The sequence below is a fragment of the Charadrius vociferus genome, unplaced genomic scaffold (genome assembly GCF_000708025.1).
Source record: "Charadrius vociferus isolate BGI_N301 unplaced genomic scaffold, ASM70802v2 scaffold163, whole genome shotgun sequence".
Taxonomy (NCBI): Eukaryota; Metazoa; Chordata; class Aves; order Charadriiformes; family Charadriidae; genus Charadrius; species Charadrius vociferus.
This window is the reverse complement of record NW_009648332.1, coordinates 3,484,669-3,504,247: the sequence shown is the minus strand read 5'-3', so window position 1 is coordinate 3,504,247 and position 19,579 is coordinate 3,484,669. Positions and strand designations below refer to the sequence as shown.

At 35.4% G+C, this 19,579-nt stretch overlaps 1 protein-coding gene across 1 annotated transcript in view; it reads right to left on the bottom strand.

Moving 5' to 3' along the window:
* The window catches only part of FAF1 (Fas (TNFRSF6) associated factor 1), a 171,905-nt gene that overhangs the window by 108,146 nt on the left and 44,180 nt on the right, over positions 1-19,579 (bottom strand). The window contains exons 6-7 of the mRNA XM_009884628.1: positions 19,310-19,398; positions 11,055-11,160 (exon numbers count right to left, since the gene is read on the bottom strand). Of these exons, the coding sequence (XP_009882930.1) occupies positions 11,055-11,160; positions 19,310-19,398 (195 nt within the window). The remainder of the gene's footprint in view (positions 1-11,054; positions 11,161-19,309; positions 19,399-19,579) is intronic.

Sequence of the window (19,579 nt, the reverse complement as noted above, 5' to 3'; positions counted from 1 at the left end):
TTCCCTTTTTTTCTTTTATTGCTTATCTGTTTCCAATATTGTGAAGGTCTTGAGATATTCTTCTACACTTTCAAATGGCAATAACATCATAATTTCCAAGACAGTTACTAGATATTAGATATACTAGGTAACAGGTACTAAAGAGAATCACCTTCCTGGGGAGAAAGAATAGCGGTGAGAGTTAAGGTCTTTGGTACATCAAATCTGTTCTTCAAGCACACACACACACTGTTCCAAAGCAACACATACAAATGAATGATGACTCAAAAATTTCTATTGTTGTATTTAATTCTCTTAAATCCTAAAAAACTATCAACCCTAAAAAAACATCATGAGCGCTACTTTATGCTGCATATGGCACAGTCTGTGAGACTTTCTGTAGGTACCTCAAGAAAAATCCAGACTTTCTAATAAACACAATGAATTCAAATAGATTAAGCACTATTATGCACTTTCTATCAGCTGGGAAGATTGACTAAAAAATAACCCCTTCTAAACAAACTTAAGACTCTTTCCTTTTAACCTGGTTCTGTAAGAAGTAACTCATGAAAACATCCTGGTTTTTTTCCACAAAGTTCTAGTTCCCTATATTTGATAAGAACAAACAACATAACAAAATAGTAACAAAAAGCCTTTGTTCATAGTTCAACCCCCTTTCCAGTCAGCACCTACCCCAAAGCTCCTTTCCTTGTCTTTTCACAAAGCCACATTCCCTGTACTCGCATTTTCTTGATATTGCTGGTTGTCCTACATTTTTGCCTTTACTCCTTGTTTCTTTATTTTTTCTGCCTTTTCACCAGCCCCATAGCATTTCATGTTACCAGTAGCCACAGGAAACTCAATACAATTTTGTTGGGGGGGGGGTGTTTTGGGGTGAGAAACCAGGTACTTCATGGTCCAAAAAGCAGTATGTAAAGCCAGAAACCACTGAAGTCAACAGTTTAATCCACATAATAATGGCAGCACTGGATACATGTATTAGGTCTTGGGGGCTTTTTTGGTTAGTTGGTTGGTTGGTTTTTTAGGGTGGGTATCAAATTGATAATTTAAATCCACTGAACTAAACTGAGCTCAAGAGGAGCAGAAAAATGAGTGAGTCTATTTGCAAAACAGAAGTCAGAGGGCACTGAAAGCTCCTTTTCTTTTTCCTATGTTGCTTGCTATTGGAAAAATAAAATATCCAACACAGAAGAAAGCTCCACAGAACTGGGAAGTAACCTTTCTCATAGATAGATTCATATAAGAAGATTCATAGACTTCAAATAGGAAGAGACATGCTTATACTGTGCTCACATCCTAGTGTGAACACTGTACTCAGAAGGTCCATAGCGTGCAAGATCAACAGTTTTGCTGACTGTAGGTAATCACAAATTTCATTCAGGTTGACTGGATCTTGTGGCAGTCACCCCCTTTCTGGAGGATTTGGTTTTATTTTCCTTTCTTTTTAAGCCTACTTTGCTCCTGTGCCTTTGTTTAGCTATGCTTTAAGCAGTTTGTCTCTACCATACCTGGAGAAGGTTTAATTTGAGAAACATATCTAAGCTGTTTTCATTTAATTGTATGTCCCTACAACAGCAGATGCAGTATCAAACAACTTCTTGTGCCATGAATACTCTGATGCTTCTCTAGTGAAAATTGGATGGTTTGATTTCAATATACATTAAGAATGGAGCTTTACTCTACAAGCTTATATCATTTCTGCTGCCCACCATCATCCCCACGTACCTTCCAGCATTACTGCTTTCAAAACAAGCTAAGAATAAGTTCACTTTGGTCTGCTAATATGGCAGGGAAAAATAAAGTAGATTCGAGGCTTGGTACAAACCCAAAAATTGTGATCAAACTATATAGTTAGTAAATTGTTTGTCTAAATCTTTCATGTATGATGAAAGATTATTATCATAATTCATTAGCAAATTACAGACTTTGTAATGCAGGCAGTCACAAATTTGGCTTTGTATCAATCATTTTAGACCAGCTGGGTAGAAATTAACACAACTCTAGGATACATAAAATGAAGCGCTCTTTCATTTTTAATTCACTGGAAACTTTGAAGGAAAGAAATGGAAGCTCTTTCAAAAATGTCAGTTTTCCCGATTTTTGTAAATCACTCCATTTCACTGTAGAGCTATAGAGATACACTCTGTGTGTGTGTGTGTATGTAATTTAATAACACAGTAACTGCTCAATCAAAATAAATAATATAAATTATATGCAAAAGAAAAAGCAGTGCAGTTTAAAAACCCCTTTCTTTCATTGTTTCTGAGGCAGTAATACACATCAGTGATCACCAGAAGAATTATTAAACAAACACAAAAGCTAATAGCCTAGCTGCTCACAAGATACAATATTGTCAAAATTCCTGCTCTGAGCTTTTTCAGTCTGTCAAGATGACCTTGTACAAAAATGCTTGTTTTGATTATGTCTACTTAGCCTAAGCTACAAGGCCATGTATAGTGACAGCTGCATTTGGGAGCAACTTAAAACAAATTTTATCTTAGTGGCACCTAATCCAGAGACTGGTACAAGCAGCATGGAAAAGTCAGTGTCAAAATTAAACAATGAAGGCTTTTCTAGGAACAGATGCTTTTTGCCTGCAGCTGTAAAAACCTTAAAAAAATCCTATAGCCCACTGTCTGGTCACGCAACTATCACAAAGCAAGGCATAAATTTTGCCACTTATTGCAAATGTTTGCCAAGAGCTTCTATAACCCTTTTTAAAAACAGTAACAGGGATTTCTTGAGGCTGATTATGAGGCCATTTTATCCTTTAAATGAGTGCAAGGCTTTTCAATTTATGCCCATGATTATTGGTACAAAAACCAAAAGCATAACTTTTCAAGTTCATGTTTTACACAGAACATAACTGAAACATGGGAACATAACTGAAAAATCATAAGAAATTAGTTCAGTAAGGAGACAGCACACTGTTTCACTAAGATGTTACAGACCAGACACAGATAAACATTATTAATTCACATTTGAAATGGCAAGTGAGTATTTTCCTTGCATAGTAATTACAAAGCGATGTAGTGTAGCACTATCGTTACACTTTTGCTAAGATACTGTTGACCTTTTCAGTGTCGTATCTCCACAACTACTATGATATATCCTCATCACCTCAACTCTCCAAATTTTTTCCTCTTTCTATTAAATGAATACACTAATAAACTTTAAACCGAAATATAAACTCTTAGTGAAAACACTTCTGTAACTCAATGACTAAAAGTAAATCATCAATTCCCAATTAAGTGAGCAATTTACAACGTCAAGAATCTAGTTGTGCTCCATATGAACTGATGGGGTTTTAGATTAGCTTCTGTTGTGTATTTAAAAGTGATAGCATGAACGTGATTTACATAAGTACAATATTTTCAAATATTTTCTCACCAAGCAAGCACTCTAAAATTGTGAAGTGTTTCCTTTCTTACTCAAGTTAAAAAAAAAAAAAAAAAACTTTTCCAGAACAACAGTTCATTAGCACCTCACTATTTATAAGTATAATTGGGTTGTTTGATGAGAAAACATGAGAGAACACTGTGCCTACTATAATTTGCACAAATACAAATTTCATTGTTTGAAAACAAATCAGCAATTCAATGATTGTTGGTTTGGGTTTTTTTAGATAAGTGTATATCATGCAATAATAGAAGTGATCATATTATAGTTAACATAGGATAGAAAGGTTAAAGCATGCTCGAGCACACTTTGATTTACAAGCTGTAAATTAATCTTTTTTAATTATGAAAAATTATAAATTTAATTTTTCATTTATGATTCAACCAAGTATAATTTATACAGATAGCAGGGCTATGCTGTTTAGCTACAGAGTACTGCTTTCCCACTTTAAACAGCAGAGGAACTAGGGACATAGCTGCTTAATATGTTCATAAAGCTGCTTAGGTTTTCTTGTCATTTCATGCTAACACCTTTTTAATAGCTAGCATTATGATAGAAGCCTTGCATAAAAATTCTCCACCCGAAAGTAAAACACAGCAAATATTCAAAATCAGAATAGCAAGCGATGGTTTTAATTGCAGTTTTTAAAAAATTCAGGGCTTTAAATTAGGTCTTGATCCCCAAAATCCTCAGCATCCTTAAATTACATGAGCAAAGCCATTCAATTCATCATGATTACTTCTAAAATAAGGACAACTCACATGACTGAGCATTTACGGAGCCGAAGCTATAACCAAAATTATAACAATGACTCCTCATTACTTTCAAATTCAAATAAATTGATCCTTATCCTTCGGGAGTTTCTCTCAAATCCAACTCCGCTTACGGATGGAGTGTAATAGAGACAGAGAACGAGAGAAAGGAAGAAGGGAGATATAAATACACACACAAAACTACAAGCGCTGACAAATCGAAAGCTAACAGATGTGTGACTTCTAATTAGTTATAATAATCTGTGCTTTGACGCTATTGGAACATGCCTCGCCTTCCCTTGGAAATCAAACAGCTTCCTTTGGAGTTTTAAACTCTCTGGGTGCTTCTAAATTTATTCAAGGAAAAAACCTTGCTTTCAGCAAATTTTAGATATCTACAGTGATAACTTTATGAAAGGAAAATATTAAATTATAATTATCCTAAACAGACACAGTCTTGTGAAACTAACCCTACATTCATATGAAAATACAAAGCATTGACTATAATGAATTTGATTCATCCTTGGACACAAAGCTTTACCACAGTAAACTCAGTCAACTGTTGCTCTTGCTTTTATATTCATAGTACTTAAATAGCGCACTTTAAAACAAAAAAAACTCCAATTGGCTTTTCATACATCCACCCTCCCCAAAAATAACGCACTTGAAAAACCCAAATGATATGAAAAGGCTTCAAGGCCTCTTTTCTCCTTTTCACAGCACTTTTTTTTTTTATTTCTGTTTGCAGTAATCTGCCTTTCACTTTCTCATTGCTACAGAACAAACGAGGAGGCTCAGCACTTTGAAAAGGGGGCTCAATGTGTAATGGGTCCACTAGAATTAATTTAGTTGCACCAAATCCATTGAGCAGTGAGGTTTTTTTCTCTTCTCAAATCATTTTGAGTCGGACGCAGCCCCCAGCCTTTGTAATTCTAGTAAAGCACTTAAAGTGCACAGTAGGTGTTCATCAGGACCATCTGGTCAAAAGCAAAACAAGCTGCTGATTTTGCCTTTGAATAGAATGAAGCAAGTGTGAATTAGTCTCTTCAATTAGCACTATTACAACCTGTCAAGTGCATATTGTAAAACAGGATTATTACAGTATTGGTCACCAGTGCAATTATTTACTCTCTGCCTTTTCTTGCATATAAAAATGTCCATGTTTACTAGTTTTTGATAACTGAAGATCATCTCTTTAATGATATGCACGTCCAAACCCACAAAAACCAAATTACAGGTTATGAAACATATTCCGTCAGGAATATATTAAGCTTCATAATTAATAGAGAAGTAAAAGAGTGCCCTTCCTTTATCTCTTATTGCCGTTTCTGTTGCATAAAAAGAAAAAGAATAATGGTTCTATACTTTTATCAATACGATCTGTTCAAAACGGTTCTCTCCATTCAGATATTAAGACATTTTAAGTCCCTAATAAAGCTATCACTTTTGAACAGGTACATAAAAGGTATTTTCTCTTTATTTCCCAAGGAACTTCTGTCTCATGTAATTCCTTACACACGACCATTCACAAAAAGTTTATGAAGGATTTATTTCAGCAAATACATTTTAGTTTAGCAATATGCTGGTTTTCTTTAAAAGAAAGGAAAAAAAAAAAACCCAAACCAAAACATAAATCAAGAAGTTGATTTAGCTTTACAAAAATAGATTTTTCTCTCCTTATTTAAAAAGTCAAAACCGAGCTTGCTAGCTGGTACTCATTTACCACTGTAGAACACTGAGGCTATACAGCAATAGATATTTAAATTATGTAAACTCACTATAAATTGAATATAATTTTTACATGACAGATTTCTTGAAAAAGCAAATAACATTGTCAGAAAAAGAATATACAACTTGAGTACAATCCGTATAGCAGCAACATATTTTACTAGCTTCTCTGATACCAAGAAAATAATTGAACAATAGTGTAGAATGTTTGTGCACCTCCTATTAAAAATCAGTAACTAACATTTTTTGGTATTTATTAGCATAAGAATAGTTTTCAACAATTTTAAAGCAAGTTAAAAAACTGAAAAGAACACGCTCTTTCTGAAACCGTTTATTTATGTACCATATTTGGATATGTCCACATTCTTATTTCTGGCAAATGTATTTTACTGTAATTACTTAGCTACGACATTAAAAAGAAGAACATTATTTATATATACATTTTGTGCCCCCATGCCAATATCTGACCTTTACTGTGGATGATCTCACTCAACAACAATTGGCTTGAAAATATTTTGTACAGATAGCAAAAACCAGATCTGAAAAGGGTACGAGACCTTCAGCTGGGTTATTTTTTTGCATGCTGAAGGCAATTCATCTGCTTAGCTATGTTTATATATTATGTTTATTTAGGCCTTTTAAATAAGGTTTCTGCCTGCTTGTTTATAAATGGTGGGTTTGTATCTTGTTTCACATTCATACACTTATCAAAAAAGTTTTAAAAAATTCAGCACAAAGGACTTCAAACTGTCATTAGGGTCTGTCAACACAAAATTTACAGTATATCTCAGCCCAAGCAGTTGTATGCACAAATAGTTCCTCCTCCTGCCTGGAGTGCTATTGGATACATTGCTTTTCATACTCCACCTTAGCCAGTAAGTCTATAGGGAACAAAGAACAAATATATTACCTATCACAGGTGACAGGGATGCTAAGCAGCTAGCCTCCAATTGGGTTATTGGCTGAAGGAAGGGAATAAAGAGCAGATGCAGCTATGCAGAGGCAGCCAGTATTTAGGGACCCATCTTCTTTGCATTGTTTGCACAGATTTTATGTTTTACTAGGAATTATAGTGCCCAGTACATGCTTTACCTAGTATTCCCAACTGCAATCTCCAGCAGTTACAAAATAAAAATCACCAATCTACAAGAGGCCTGAGGTTTCTGAATATTTAAGTCGCCCACTCTTCAGCAGCCACAGCCTGTGTGCACTGGATACTTCTGTAATCCTGCACGCAGGAATCACAAAAAGGCTTCAAAGTCTATACCAACAGTAAAATAGACAAACCCAAACTCCTTGTGTTTAACAGTTACTCGGTTTGTTAAAATTTTTTTATTTTTTTCCTATCCCACTGACTACAACAATAAAAAGTGTGAAGCGTGCTATTGTGACAAGAACTCAAATTCAGAAAGTTTTTCACAAATTAGTTCTCTGCTCCAGGATAAGCCTTCCATGAACCATTTAAACATTCTCCCCTTTGAAAAGGGCTGTTCTTCGTCTCCATCAAGTAATATAACTACAACTTGCAAAAATGAGAAGCAGAAATGTCCACTTCTAAATGAGAAAAAGTGCTTAAGAATAGACAGAAAACAAATTATGTTGAACACGGCAATGCCTTGTAATAAATTCGCACATCGCTTCTCAAATAAAAATTTAAAAATTTGCTCAATCCTATTATGGATAGCATGTACAAATTATCGTAGCAGAATAAAGAGCAAGTATTCAGACAGAAAACTCCTTTTAGTCTTGTAAGTATTAGGAGTTAAATTTGTTAGAATTGTCGTTATTTAACCATATAATACACTGGATATGTATTGAAACGTATTAATTTACAGTCTCCAAACTGGCACAAAACCTACTAATTTCCACTTTAAGATGCGGATCATGGAAAAAAGTAATCATGATATTTCCCAGAACAGTATCTGGCCAGAATTAATTTAATACTGCAATTTTACAAGAACAAACAGATGTCAGAAACCTGTGACACAGATTAATTTGCAATTTAGGCCAACATGTTATCATTAACTTTCCAAGTTAACAACTCCCCTGCCCAACTCACAGTAAAAATCCAATATCCAGAATTTTGCACAAGTACGGTTTAATTTTTTGTTTAATTTCTGAAGATTCCCTATAGGCTTATAATCCCATATCAATATAATTGAATTTAACTTATATTTTTTAAACTGAGAAATTAAATCTTAATGCGTAAACAGTTGAAGATGTAGATAAAGCATGTTAAAAAAAAAAAAAAAGCATTTTCAAGTACCATCCAAAATCCAACTACTGAATTAATACACAAGAAATTGTGGAAGCAGCATGAGCACTATGGTTTCAGGCTTCTCTCAGAGAATTTTCTGCCAGATTGTTTCCCCATTGAACACCAAGATTTCTTTGAAATAACAGTTCAGCCAAATATCAATTACTATTAAACGTTCATTCTAAACAATAAAAAAAAAATGATGACAGAGAACCGAAGCAACAGTAGTTTAGGAAAGCACAGCTGAGAGCTCACTGGATTTTGCATTTAATCCATTGCAAAATATTTATGACAGTTTTGAAAGGGTGGTGGAGTTGGGGTTTTGGTGTGGTGGGGTGTGTTTGGGGGTTTTTTGACACACTTGGAAAAAATATCTACTTCTTAAAATTCGCAGCACTAATAATAACAGCAAACTAAACAACTAGCCCTGGAGAGACAGTTGCACCCAACTGTGGCAAGCAGTAGAACATTTATAGAATTTTAAATATTTCTTTTAATAATTGATGTAGTCATTTTGAATCTTTCTGCATAGGATATAACGTGTGAGTAGATTGCATTAACACTCCTTAAACATTTCAACTTGTCAGTATGGCCAAGTCGATTTCTGAAATATTTGCAGTATTTTCCCATCGAAACAGTAATAAAGGTAGAATAAATATATGCCACTGCTTTATAATCACTGAACATTAATGAATATTTTATGTCTTTTTAAATCTCCCTGTTTAATTTAAAAGGGTGAAATTAAGTCTCCTCCCTGCAATATGCCAATTATCTGTAAATCAAACAATAACTTGGCCATTATACTCCTTTTTGTTAATATACCAGAAGCTAATTTGAAAACACTGAACGGCATTTTTAGGTAATAATTGAATAGTCCTTCCTGCCCTCTTGTGGTTGGCAACTGCAACTCGCATAGAGCTTTTTCCACGATTACAAAAATATACCAGAAGGAAAGTAAACTATTAATTTGTTAAAGTGTGAACAAGAGAGTGAAGACGAAAAAAAAAATAAAATCTAACATTCTCCAGAGAGGAGAGAGACAAGGGAGAAAAAGAATGAAAGACAGCACCAATTCCTCCACATCGCACAGACTAACTACATTCATCAATCATTTGTTACAATGCTTACTCCATGCTAAAAGAAAAAAAAAATAAATTAAAAAGCCATTAGGGAGTTAACATACAAAAGAGTGGTTGTTTTCTATAATTAGACAAATGTTCGCCAACCCTTTTACCTCAGCCAAATCCCCAGTGACTTCCACGAGACTGTGCACAGACATATTCACCTGTTCAGCATCAGCTGCACAAGAAGGTCCGGAGTTCTCTTTTCATTTTAGCCTCTGAAATGGTCTTCATAATTTTAAACACTATACTGGATGTAATACTTAGATACAAGACAGCAAGGCAAAGAAAGGTTTGATGCTCATGCTGATTATGGGATGATAGGGGGTTTTTGGATTTTGGTTGTTTAATGGGGAAAATCATAACTGACTTTCAAATTAAGTCGACTTTATATGTTAGCATGTTGACTGTAACCTGCCATTAACAACAAACAAGAAAACTTCAGTTAAAGGCAGCCTAGACTCCCGTGCACTGTCACAGCTTTCTGGTTCCTTTAAGACAGGTAAGACTCACAAGCAATGGAGTAATTGATAAAGCATAGATAAAAAAACAATCAGACAATATGCATATATGTATGCGTTTTCTTTTAGAATCTCACCATTTTAAAATTAAAACCAAATATTCTGATAATTTATTCCCATAAATATTCAAATTCTTTTTAATTGTGAAGAGTCAGAGCTTGGCTCCCCAAAACACAAACTCAGGCAACTATATTTGTTTGTTCATATTATTTAAAAAAAAAAACAACTTACTATAATTGGTTTAAAAAGGTGAAGTGGAAAGCAGGCTTTCATGCAGGGGAAAGATCAGAATTTAGATCTTAAGAATAACAGGATTCACAATGAAAACAGTTAATGATTGTTTTTCATTGTTGTACGAGATATTGCTCCTATAGCTAATATTACAGAACTTAAAATAATTCTGTCTACGATGTCAGCATGTGACATGAAAAACTTCTATAAAATCTGTTTAACCCTAAAAGACTGAGAAAAGTGTCAGACCAATAGCAAACATACATTTCATTTGAAAAGCAAACATTTAATCTTAATATTTTGTAATGTGGATTCTGAAGATTCACATTTCTAGATTGTTTGTCATGTTTCCAGAAGTTAGCAGGTTATATGGAAAATAACATCCGAAACATCTGGCATTAGACATACCATGGACCATTAGACAACAACCTTTGGCTTTAGAAAGGAGTTTTAAAAATATGCAAGGGCTGCTTGTTCTAAATTCAGAGGGTCCAGAGTCATATTAGAGATATTTGTTCCTACAGGACTTAATTCTGACTAATTTCTCTACAATATCACCCCTTGCTGGCCATTCTAAAGAACAACAGTGACATCCATTACACACAAAACCATTTGGCCACTAAGGCAGTAACAATTACAGCACTACGATAACAAACAGTAATGGCAGAGATGTCTACAAAATGGAGATGGAGCTGGTTGAAAGAAGGGAAGACAGAGGGAGCTTCAAGGGGCTTAAAAATAAAATGTAATTTGAATAACTGCCTTTCCTCATCATTCCAGAATAATTCAATTAGCACTTTTCATATATTTTGCTACTACAAGGCAAAAAGAAACATCTTCTCTGTACAGTTTAATAGAAAACCTTTTTTAGGCCAAGTTCTTTAATCAAATTACAGCAATCTTGATGATCCAGTTGATTAAACCAAAAAAGAGACTAATAAAATAAAGGAATATCTATCAGGACCGTGTAAACCCTCTTTAACAGAGCTGGCATTAGCTATAATGAGCTACATTTATTCTTCAGCTGTGAAACAGCAGCACTCACCTCCTGAATGGTACTGCTTCCTGAGAAGTTGAGGTTGTACTCCCGCTGGACTTCTCGATGGGTGACGATCAGCATGAAGTTTTGATTTAATGACTCCTGCAGGGCCCTGAAATGGTTGAAAGAAAAACAAGAAAATCAGGGATAAGCATGTTATAGCTTGTTTTACAGTTAGATGCAAAAACCCCAGGGTACCCTAAACTCTACATGGACAAGTCCAGGCACAACATTATCATCTCTCTTTTCACTCTTAAATGCAAGGAAGCATGCTGAGAATGACCAAAGGCCATTCCTGAACTCCTTCCTTAATAAGGTGACTTCAGCCTTTAAAGCTCTTCTAATGTTAAATATTCTCAAAATCGAGAGTTACATTATCTTCACAAACATCAGGTATATTTAGCACTCATAATGCCATTAAGACCAGGCTTGTAAGCGTATTGATGACCAGACAAAATATCAAGCTACAATGCACATTAAAAACTGGTGGTAAGTAAAACAAGGCAAAGCATGCTCTCGCTTCTCTAGGGTTACCTGAAGCATAAACCAAACGGAAATTCTTCCACTTAGTTTCACTCAAAGCACATAAATCCAGCTCATTAGAAGTGGAAAACTAACCACGGCAAAATATCTCATGTGGGTATTGAGCATTTAGAAAAGTTAGTTCTGCTCAAATTGTTTTAAATGTACGTTAAACCAACCTTAATACTATGAATTAAAAAAATAATCTTAAGATACAGATTAAACAGGCCAACTATATGTTCATGTTGTCATAAACTTGGGGTTTTGGTGACTTCCCTGATAACAAAACATTTGGATGTTAAAAAGGCATCCTGTTTGCTTAATTAAGTACAAAACTGCAGTTATCTACTTTTCAAAACAGAAGGCAAGGCTTCTGTTACAGACACAGCAATTACAGCTGTGTGCAGTCTTATATACAAAACTGCAGCAACGTTGTAGCATAGCTTGGATTGCTAAACCATATGTACGCAGACTTGACCTGTTCAGTGGCATATGGAATTAAATTGGGCTTATTTGATTCTTCTTTTTCTTATCACACACTCTTAAAAGAATGACAGACTGCGGTTTTTTCCTTCGCATCTTCACTGTTCCATGACACTTCAACATGCCATTCCTCTTAACAATAAAGGACAAATTCTGTATGCAGATGAGCGCGGCTGTATCTTAAGATACAAAAAGACAAGAAAGACTGCTAGATTATCTGAGTCCCGATTCGTTAGTTTTAACTTCTGCCAGAATTACAGAGCTGCAGTTTTGCTGCTCAGATGGTAGTGAACCCATGCAATACTGACTGGATGCTTCAGCAAGAGATGCACAATTTGCTTTAGCATCTTGAGAAAAAATACCTTACAAAAATATCTTCACTCGGCAACTTAATTTGGATTCTGTGACATCTTAAGCATAATAATCACATACTACAAAACAAAATCATGAAGTGCTATTTCTCGTCTTTTATGGTATTGTAATATGGAAGATAAATATAATTCATTGTCAATACTAAGTATGATGAAGTGTATGAGAGACGCTACAATGTAACTGAAGTCATCTATGCTGAATGTGAAGTTAGCTGCACTTGTCACAAAATCTTGTAAGAAAAACCCTAAAAAATTTTAAAATACTTAACAGTCCTTCAAAAGAGAAAAAAAGAGAGTCCTGAAAAGTTGGATGCCTATTTTCAAAGGCAATTCCAAATCTGAATGTTAACAGTACGTTTCATATTGCCAATAACCATATTTTCTTTTGGCAAATGTTCAGTGGCAACTAGAACATCCTGCTGTGCTTTTTCAGACTCTGATTTTTTTATTTGTTTTCAGCAAATACTGGAGGCAAATGACATATTTAATTGCTCTGAAAACATTAATTACAGCATATGTGAATGGCTCTGGATTCCATACAGAATCGCACAAGGCTCTGTTATAGATATTTTTCACTCTATCTGAAAATCTGTAGATGCTAACCACTAACGTGACTCAGGTTTTCATTCTGTAGCTGATGTAAACATAGAATGAAACAGGCTAGTTTGATCAAATCCTCAGTCTCTCAAGGTGTGCAAGATACGCACACTTCAATACTATCCAAAATACAGCATGCTAATAAAAAGCATCTGTTCATAGGACAGGTTTACCACTTCTCTATTTCATCTGGATGTGATAGCAGAAAGTATTTAGGAAAGGAAAAAAAATACTCTTCAAACACATTTAAGTGCCTTAAAATTAAAAGCCTCAAGTTTTGAAGTAACTAACAACTTTGACACCTCTACATTTTGGATTTCTAAACAACACAAGCTGAATGTTGCTAACAAGCAAGTTCTCAGTACATATTCATAGCCAAATACAGTCACAGAGGAGGCTGAAAAGGAAGCTGGCTAAAAAAAAAAAAAAAAAAACACCCTGAAAAAATTGAGGCAAAAATTGGTTTTAAAAGTGTTAGCAATTAAAGTGCATGGTTAATTATTCACCTTTTCTTCAGAAAAATAATATAACAAGGAATATCACTTCTGCTTACATAGAAATGCAGTGGTCAACTGATCCAATCCTTTGAGCTCCTACAACAAAATTTCATATGGTCTAGCTGTCGTAAGACCTGGACCATACATGTTAGAAAGTCAACAGGAGGAGGAATTGATGGCACATCTGATGGGCTGATTGTGCCAAGGATTTCCTACATGTACCAACGCTTCTCTGCAGGATGGAGTCGATTTGAACACGCAGTTGGACAGCCAGCGATGTCAACCCCCTCCCATATTCATTTCCTCCAGCAACTAGGGACGTAGATTACCCCAAATTCTTCGTGCCAATAGAACTCTGCTTCCAAAACATACCTTGCCCTAAAACTGTATTTTCAGCCACTAAGGCCATGATCAAATGTGCAAAATAAGTGTATTTAAAGGGGACTTCTCATAGACAATAAACTGAAGCTTACTTTTATTTCTTTTTAGATGCACATAACTGTAGTGAGAAGACTGACTTTGAACACAATGCACATTTCTAAAGTTTTGGCTTCAGTGTTTGCAGCAGTTTCATTTCCCTGCAAATGTTATCAATTGACTACAAAGTTCCAAATTAAACAACTGCATTAAAATAAAAAAAAAAAGAAAAAAGGGGGAATAAAAAAAAAAAAAATCAGGGCCAAACCCCAGGTCCCATTAAAGTCAAGACAGATTTTCTTTTTGCCCTTTTCTTTTTTTGCCACCAGTGCTAACAGATTTTAATTAATCTGAGAATTAATTAGTGGGAAAAGAAAAACAAATTCTAGGAACAGGATTAAAGTAGGCCACTCTCATCAGCACCACTTCCCCCTACTACAAACCCTAGCTTTCAAAATGATTTGCTGATAGGTTATATTCTGCCATTACATTTATTTTTTCCTCAGCTGAATAATTATACATTCACTATTCAGCGCAGGAGGCAAGGGAACTCAATGGTGGTTTTGGCCACCAATCCTCCATTAGAGGAACTCTGCCTACACCCAAAAAGAAGTCCAAGAACAGACAAAAGAAAATAGACCTGAGCACAGTCATCACTGACCAGTTCTAGCAAGAGAGACTCAGGCCAGTTTAGGATTCCATGTGGATTGCCTACATAGCATTGGTTATCCGCATTATCACAATGCACAGAAACCTCAGTGGTGGACCAGGATTCAGCTGGCGTTGAAACTTCAGCTGGGTTTGAATGTGCAAACAAAAATGTTCCTCTTTGAAATTTTAATTTCAAGCAATGGAAGTTATAAGATTTTTTTTTTTCCGCTAAACTCAAAATATCAAAACTCAATTAAGTCTGGAAAGAGTTTATTCACTAGCCACTCCATCCAAATTCCAATACAGTACAATTTATAAACCAGAACTCTAATAAATTAAGAATAGAAACAATATTTAGCCAAAAAATGTGTAACTGCAAATAATGCTAATCTTAAGGGTCAGCAACTCTTCAAGCAGCCTATGCAATGCTGAAGCAAGATGGTATTAGTATTGATATTTACTACATTTTAAGCTTCCAGTTTTACTGCTTTTCTATTCTTCTGTAACACTTTATATATAAAATAGATTGGTTGTATCAACTGTTAAGTTACTGCCTTAATGCTTTGATTTTTTATGTAACACTTTGCTTTTTAACAGCATTTTTCTTTGAAATTTTAGTAATATTTTAAGCTTTGAAACCAAAAGCATATCCTTAATCAATGATCAGCAAATGCTCCTTTTCATTTCAGTTCTGTAAGTTTTTATGAAATACATTCTGTATTTCCCATTAGGCAATATCTTTCTCGGTCACATGGAGATCTCCCCCAAAATCTCTGAATTTTATATAAATAGGTATGACACAAGGTAATTAACATTTCCATTTTAAACTTACAGATTTATACAAGCTCATGTCAACAGAAGTCCAAATTTACTGTAATTACAGATTATTTACATTAAAACAAAATAAGAAATCAGTATGTAAATGTAATGTTTGTTGTAGCTAATGCAGCAGGAGGTGGTAGATTAGGTTCAAACAGCAATCAGTTAGCAAATCTGGCTAACATGTAAATGAGCAGAAGCCCTTTTGTTTACATTCTACTGCGTTTTAAACTTCAGGATTTTTAAACTGTCTCATGAGCAGATGTGAAAATAAAACATTAATCTTACCATTCTTATTGAAGCTTTCAAAGTAACTAAAGCAAGGCACTGCTCCTGTCCAGCTAAACAGACAATACTAATAATTGGAGTTGCAGGTTACATCGTTCTTAATTAACACTCTGCTACAGTTGATAGCGTACAAGACACCATGCCACAATCACCACTTCTCTGCAACAATCTAACATACACGCACTCAGCGATGTACGGACCCATTACTTGAAACATGGGGGGGATTTATTCCTATCCACACAGCTGATGACATCTCTTAAATAGATTACTATCACTTAGCAAAAATACATTATTTGTAATAATCACAAAGGTATGCACCTGGTCAAATAGCTTTTAACTGTTTTGAACTTTCCAATGATTCCTCAGGTCTAATAAAGTATCTAAGAGTTTCAGCTATTCAGCAAACAGAAAAAAATATAAAATACATTATACCCATTGACGTGACAACTGGGGAAAAAAAAAAACTGAGAAAAAGTGTCTCCCAGAACATGCAAGATAAAAAGGAGAGATGATCAGGATGACCTAGCTCCACGGCCAGACTGGTATGCCTATACTTTTGATGCTCTACTGTATTCCCCAAAAACCTTTACCCTGAACTGGATATTGCCAGCTTTCAAGAAGTGCCCAAGGCAACAAAGGGAAGGAAAGTAACTCTGAGGAAGTGAAGAATCTAACCTGACAAAGCCGGTGCAAGGGATCTCTCCTCCCCTTGGACAATTAAATGATGGACGTTCTTTGGCACCTTCCTTTTAAGGCCTCTTTCCAAAGGAAATAATGTGTTTCTCACCCACCTGTCCCATCCGGTAACTTTTGAACACATTCATTAGTTTCAAGGAGGTCTGACAGCATTATAAAGGTCTCAAAGTCTGGGTGTAAACCAACAGCTGGGTAGAAGAGGGACCCAAATTTCTACCCCCCTTAGTAAAAGGCTGCAGTACAAGCATAGTATTTTTATACTCCATTCAGCCAACTTGTAGCCAACAATTACAGAACTACCTACAGTATGTGATGTCTCCTTTTCTTCGATGTTACCTGACTACCAGCTGGAGAACAGATACATAGGTGCTACAAAATAAATGGGAAGAACTGGAGGCAGTGTCAGAGGTAGGTGAGATCATGGGAAGCATGCAGGGAGAGGGCTGAGCTACTCTGGGATGAGGCAGGAATTCACCAGAAATCAGGTTTCATTACGTCAACAGCTTATAGAACACATTGTTATTGTTCTGGATATCATGCATGGATAAGTAGGGCTTTGCCAACTAAAATTGTGAGAGCAGGATATGTAACCCTACAGGTGGTATTTGACATTTAAATTTAATCTTTACACCTCAATTTACTAGCACATGGTAGTAATTCACTGGGTTTCTACTACCTATAAAAGCTTTAGATATGCCACTGAGGAATGAAGATACCCTAGGAGATTTTTGCTTGTTTAAACTGCAGGATCCCTTTGCCATTACATTTAGACTCTAGTTTTAAGTCAGTTCTGGGTTAAGCCCATTCAGTCTGTCACAATAAACTTCAATGCTTACATACCAATATTTTGCGAAAGGGTGTTTCAGACACTGTTCTCCCTCAGTGTCAAGAACAGGCAGAAATTGGAGTTTATAGCGCTGTGACCAGACTGCTCCTTTTAAGAAGGGCATATACATAAAATATCACATACTGAAATCTCAGGCTTTTCAAATATCACTTTCTGGAGATATTCAAATCACTACTATTTGTCTGCAGTTCAAAATAGAAGGCATTTGAAGAAAACGACAGATGAACTCACAAAGAAAGAGGCAAAGTTCCTTAACATCCATTAATAATAGATGTGAGCACCATGCTTTTAAAAATTGTGGGTAACAAACTAATCTGAATAATAACTGACCTAACAGTAGGCAGTAAACAGTGTAACTGGGTTTGGTACATTGCTTCAATTAGATGCGTTTTGATCTGCATTGATGCTTTAATTGGAGGCAAGCCTCCCCTTTCATCTAGAATTTATGACTTCAGGGAGATGATCTAGCCTTCAAATTATCCTTGTTTAAGTAGCCACTAATTAATCATCATTTGCTATCCCAAAGCTACCGACTTTATTTTAAAAATATCCAGAACTAATCTCCACTGTGAAACAAGTCTAAACTGTAAAGGTAACAACCACTTTGATTTTACTAGCAAGTAAAGTTCTTTTAAACTATTCATCCAATAAAAAAAAGCCTAAGAAGTGTTTTTAAACAGTTTGCTGTTATATAGTTTATTGCAGTTGCAATAAACAACATTCTTCAGACCCCAGTTCTCTTTCTAGAACCAAAGACATTCAAATTACAATACACAGTGATACCTGGGTAGAAAATTTTGAAATCGGAAACAGATTTTTAAAAAATCCAAACAGTTAGTATCTACAGTGTTTTTCCACAGTATTTTCACTGTCCTTCAATTAGCTGCTTAAGTACAATGGTTTATTGTCCTCACACACGACTACAGCTCCTGTAAGCACATACAGTTCACATCACAGCTCACCACAACCCTGCTCCCTCCTTTCCAGTCCCACTATTCGCTCTCTTAATGCTTCTTTTCTTTATTATTATTTTTACAATTCTTATCAGCATTCTTATTTCCTCCACAGACTACACAGTTATGTGCACAAGTACCTTTTAGTAATATATGAAGCACTTTTAGTCACCTGGAAACCAGTTGCCTATTTCCATGGATTGCCAAAGAATTTCCTTCACCAGTAATACGACTGCATTTGTAGAATAGTCTTTTATTGGCTGCAACAGCAGAAAAACAACTCCCTCTTCAGACAACTCGAAGGCACTCTAGTCTAATGATCCCACAATTTGTCCAGTTCCAAACGCAACCCTCCCCACTCGCTTGCTGGCCCGCAGCAGCGCGGCTCTTCCAGCCTCAATTACTGCGCGCCCTCTAGTGGCTACCGAATAAAATTCATATTTTCGTGGTAAAGAACACGTACAGGTCTGCCTTTGCAAAAGGGAAGGGCGGGAAAGAAAACAAGGCAAAGTAATCGCAAATTACTTTATAAGAGTAAAGATTCCATTTACCATAAAATAACATTTCATTTTCAAACCTTAGCAACATTCACTGACATATGAACACTCATGGTTAATTTTTTGAGTATTCAAAACAGCAATAAAAGATATTCTGCTCAGAGGAAATTGATTATTTAGCCTACCTACGTACATTTTAAAAGTCTAAGAAGACAAGATAAAATAATGTAACAAACATTTCAGAAAGAAAATTCTGATCTGCTGGCAAGGATTTATACAAGTTTACGTTAAATGAACCAACATAACACAGTAACTTCTGAAAGGCCAGCTCTCAGTTCCACAGGGACTAAGTTTTTGTTAAATTAGTCATTGCACCTAGGAGGTGAAAAATTCTGTATGTACCTAAGCGGTTCACGTACCACACCAAACGTTTAAAGAACTTAACAACCTTCTTTTCAACAATGAGGTGTTGGGGTGCTTCATCCCAACACTCACTAGAGTTTCACTACTAGTGAAAACACTCTGTAATTACTGATTGCAGATTCCTGCAAGGATACATGTGGCTTCATAAAAACCACACAAAACCAAATCACACAAGTAGAATTTGTGGCCAAAAGACTTACCCAGAATGACTTGAAGTAGGAGGAGGCAGGTCAGGTGTTAGAACATAAAGACTATTATTTTTTGGCAAGTGTAGAGTTTTTAAAACAGTCTGAGGGGAGAAAAAGCATCATAAGTATAAAACATTCACCAATTGCGACGTATTTTATTTCTTTTAATTACTGATACTTATTTACAGTACCACCAAATATTTTGTTTTGGGATATACTTACTGTTAACTTCCTAACATTCTTTTTGTAGGGGGGCCACGTTATATATAAAAACAACACTAA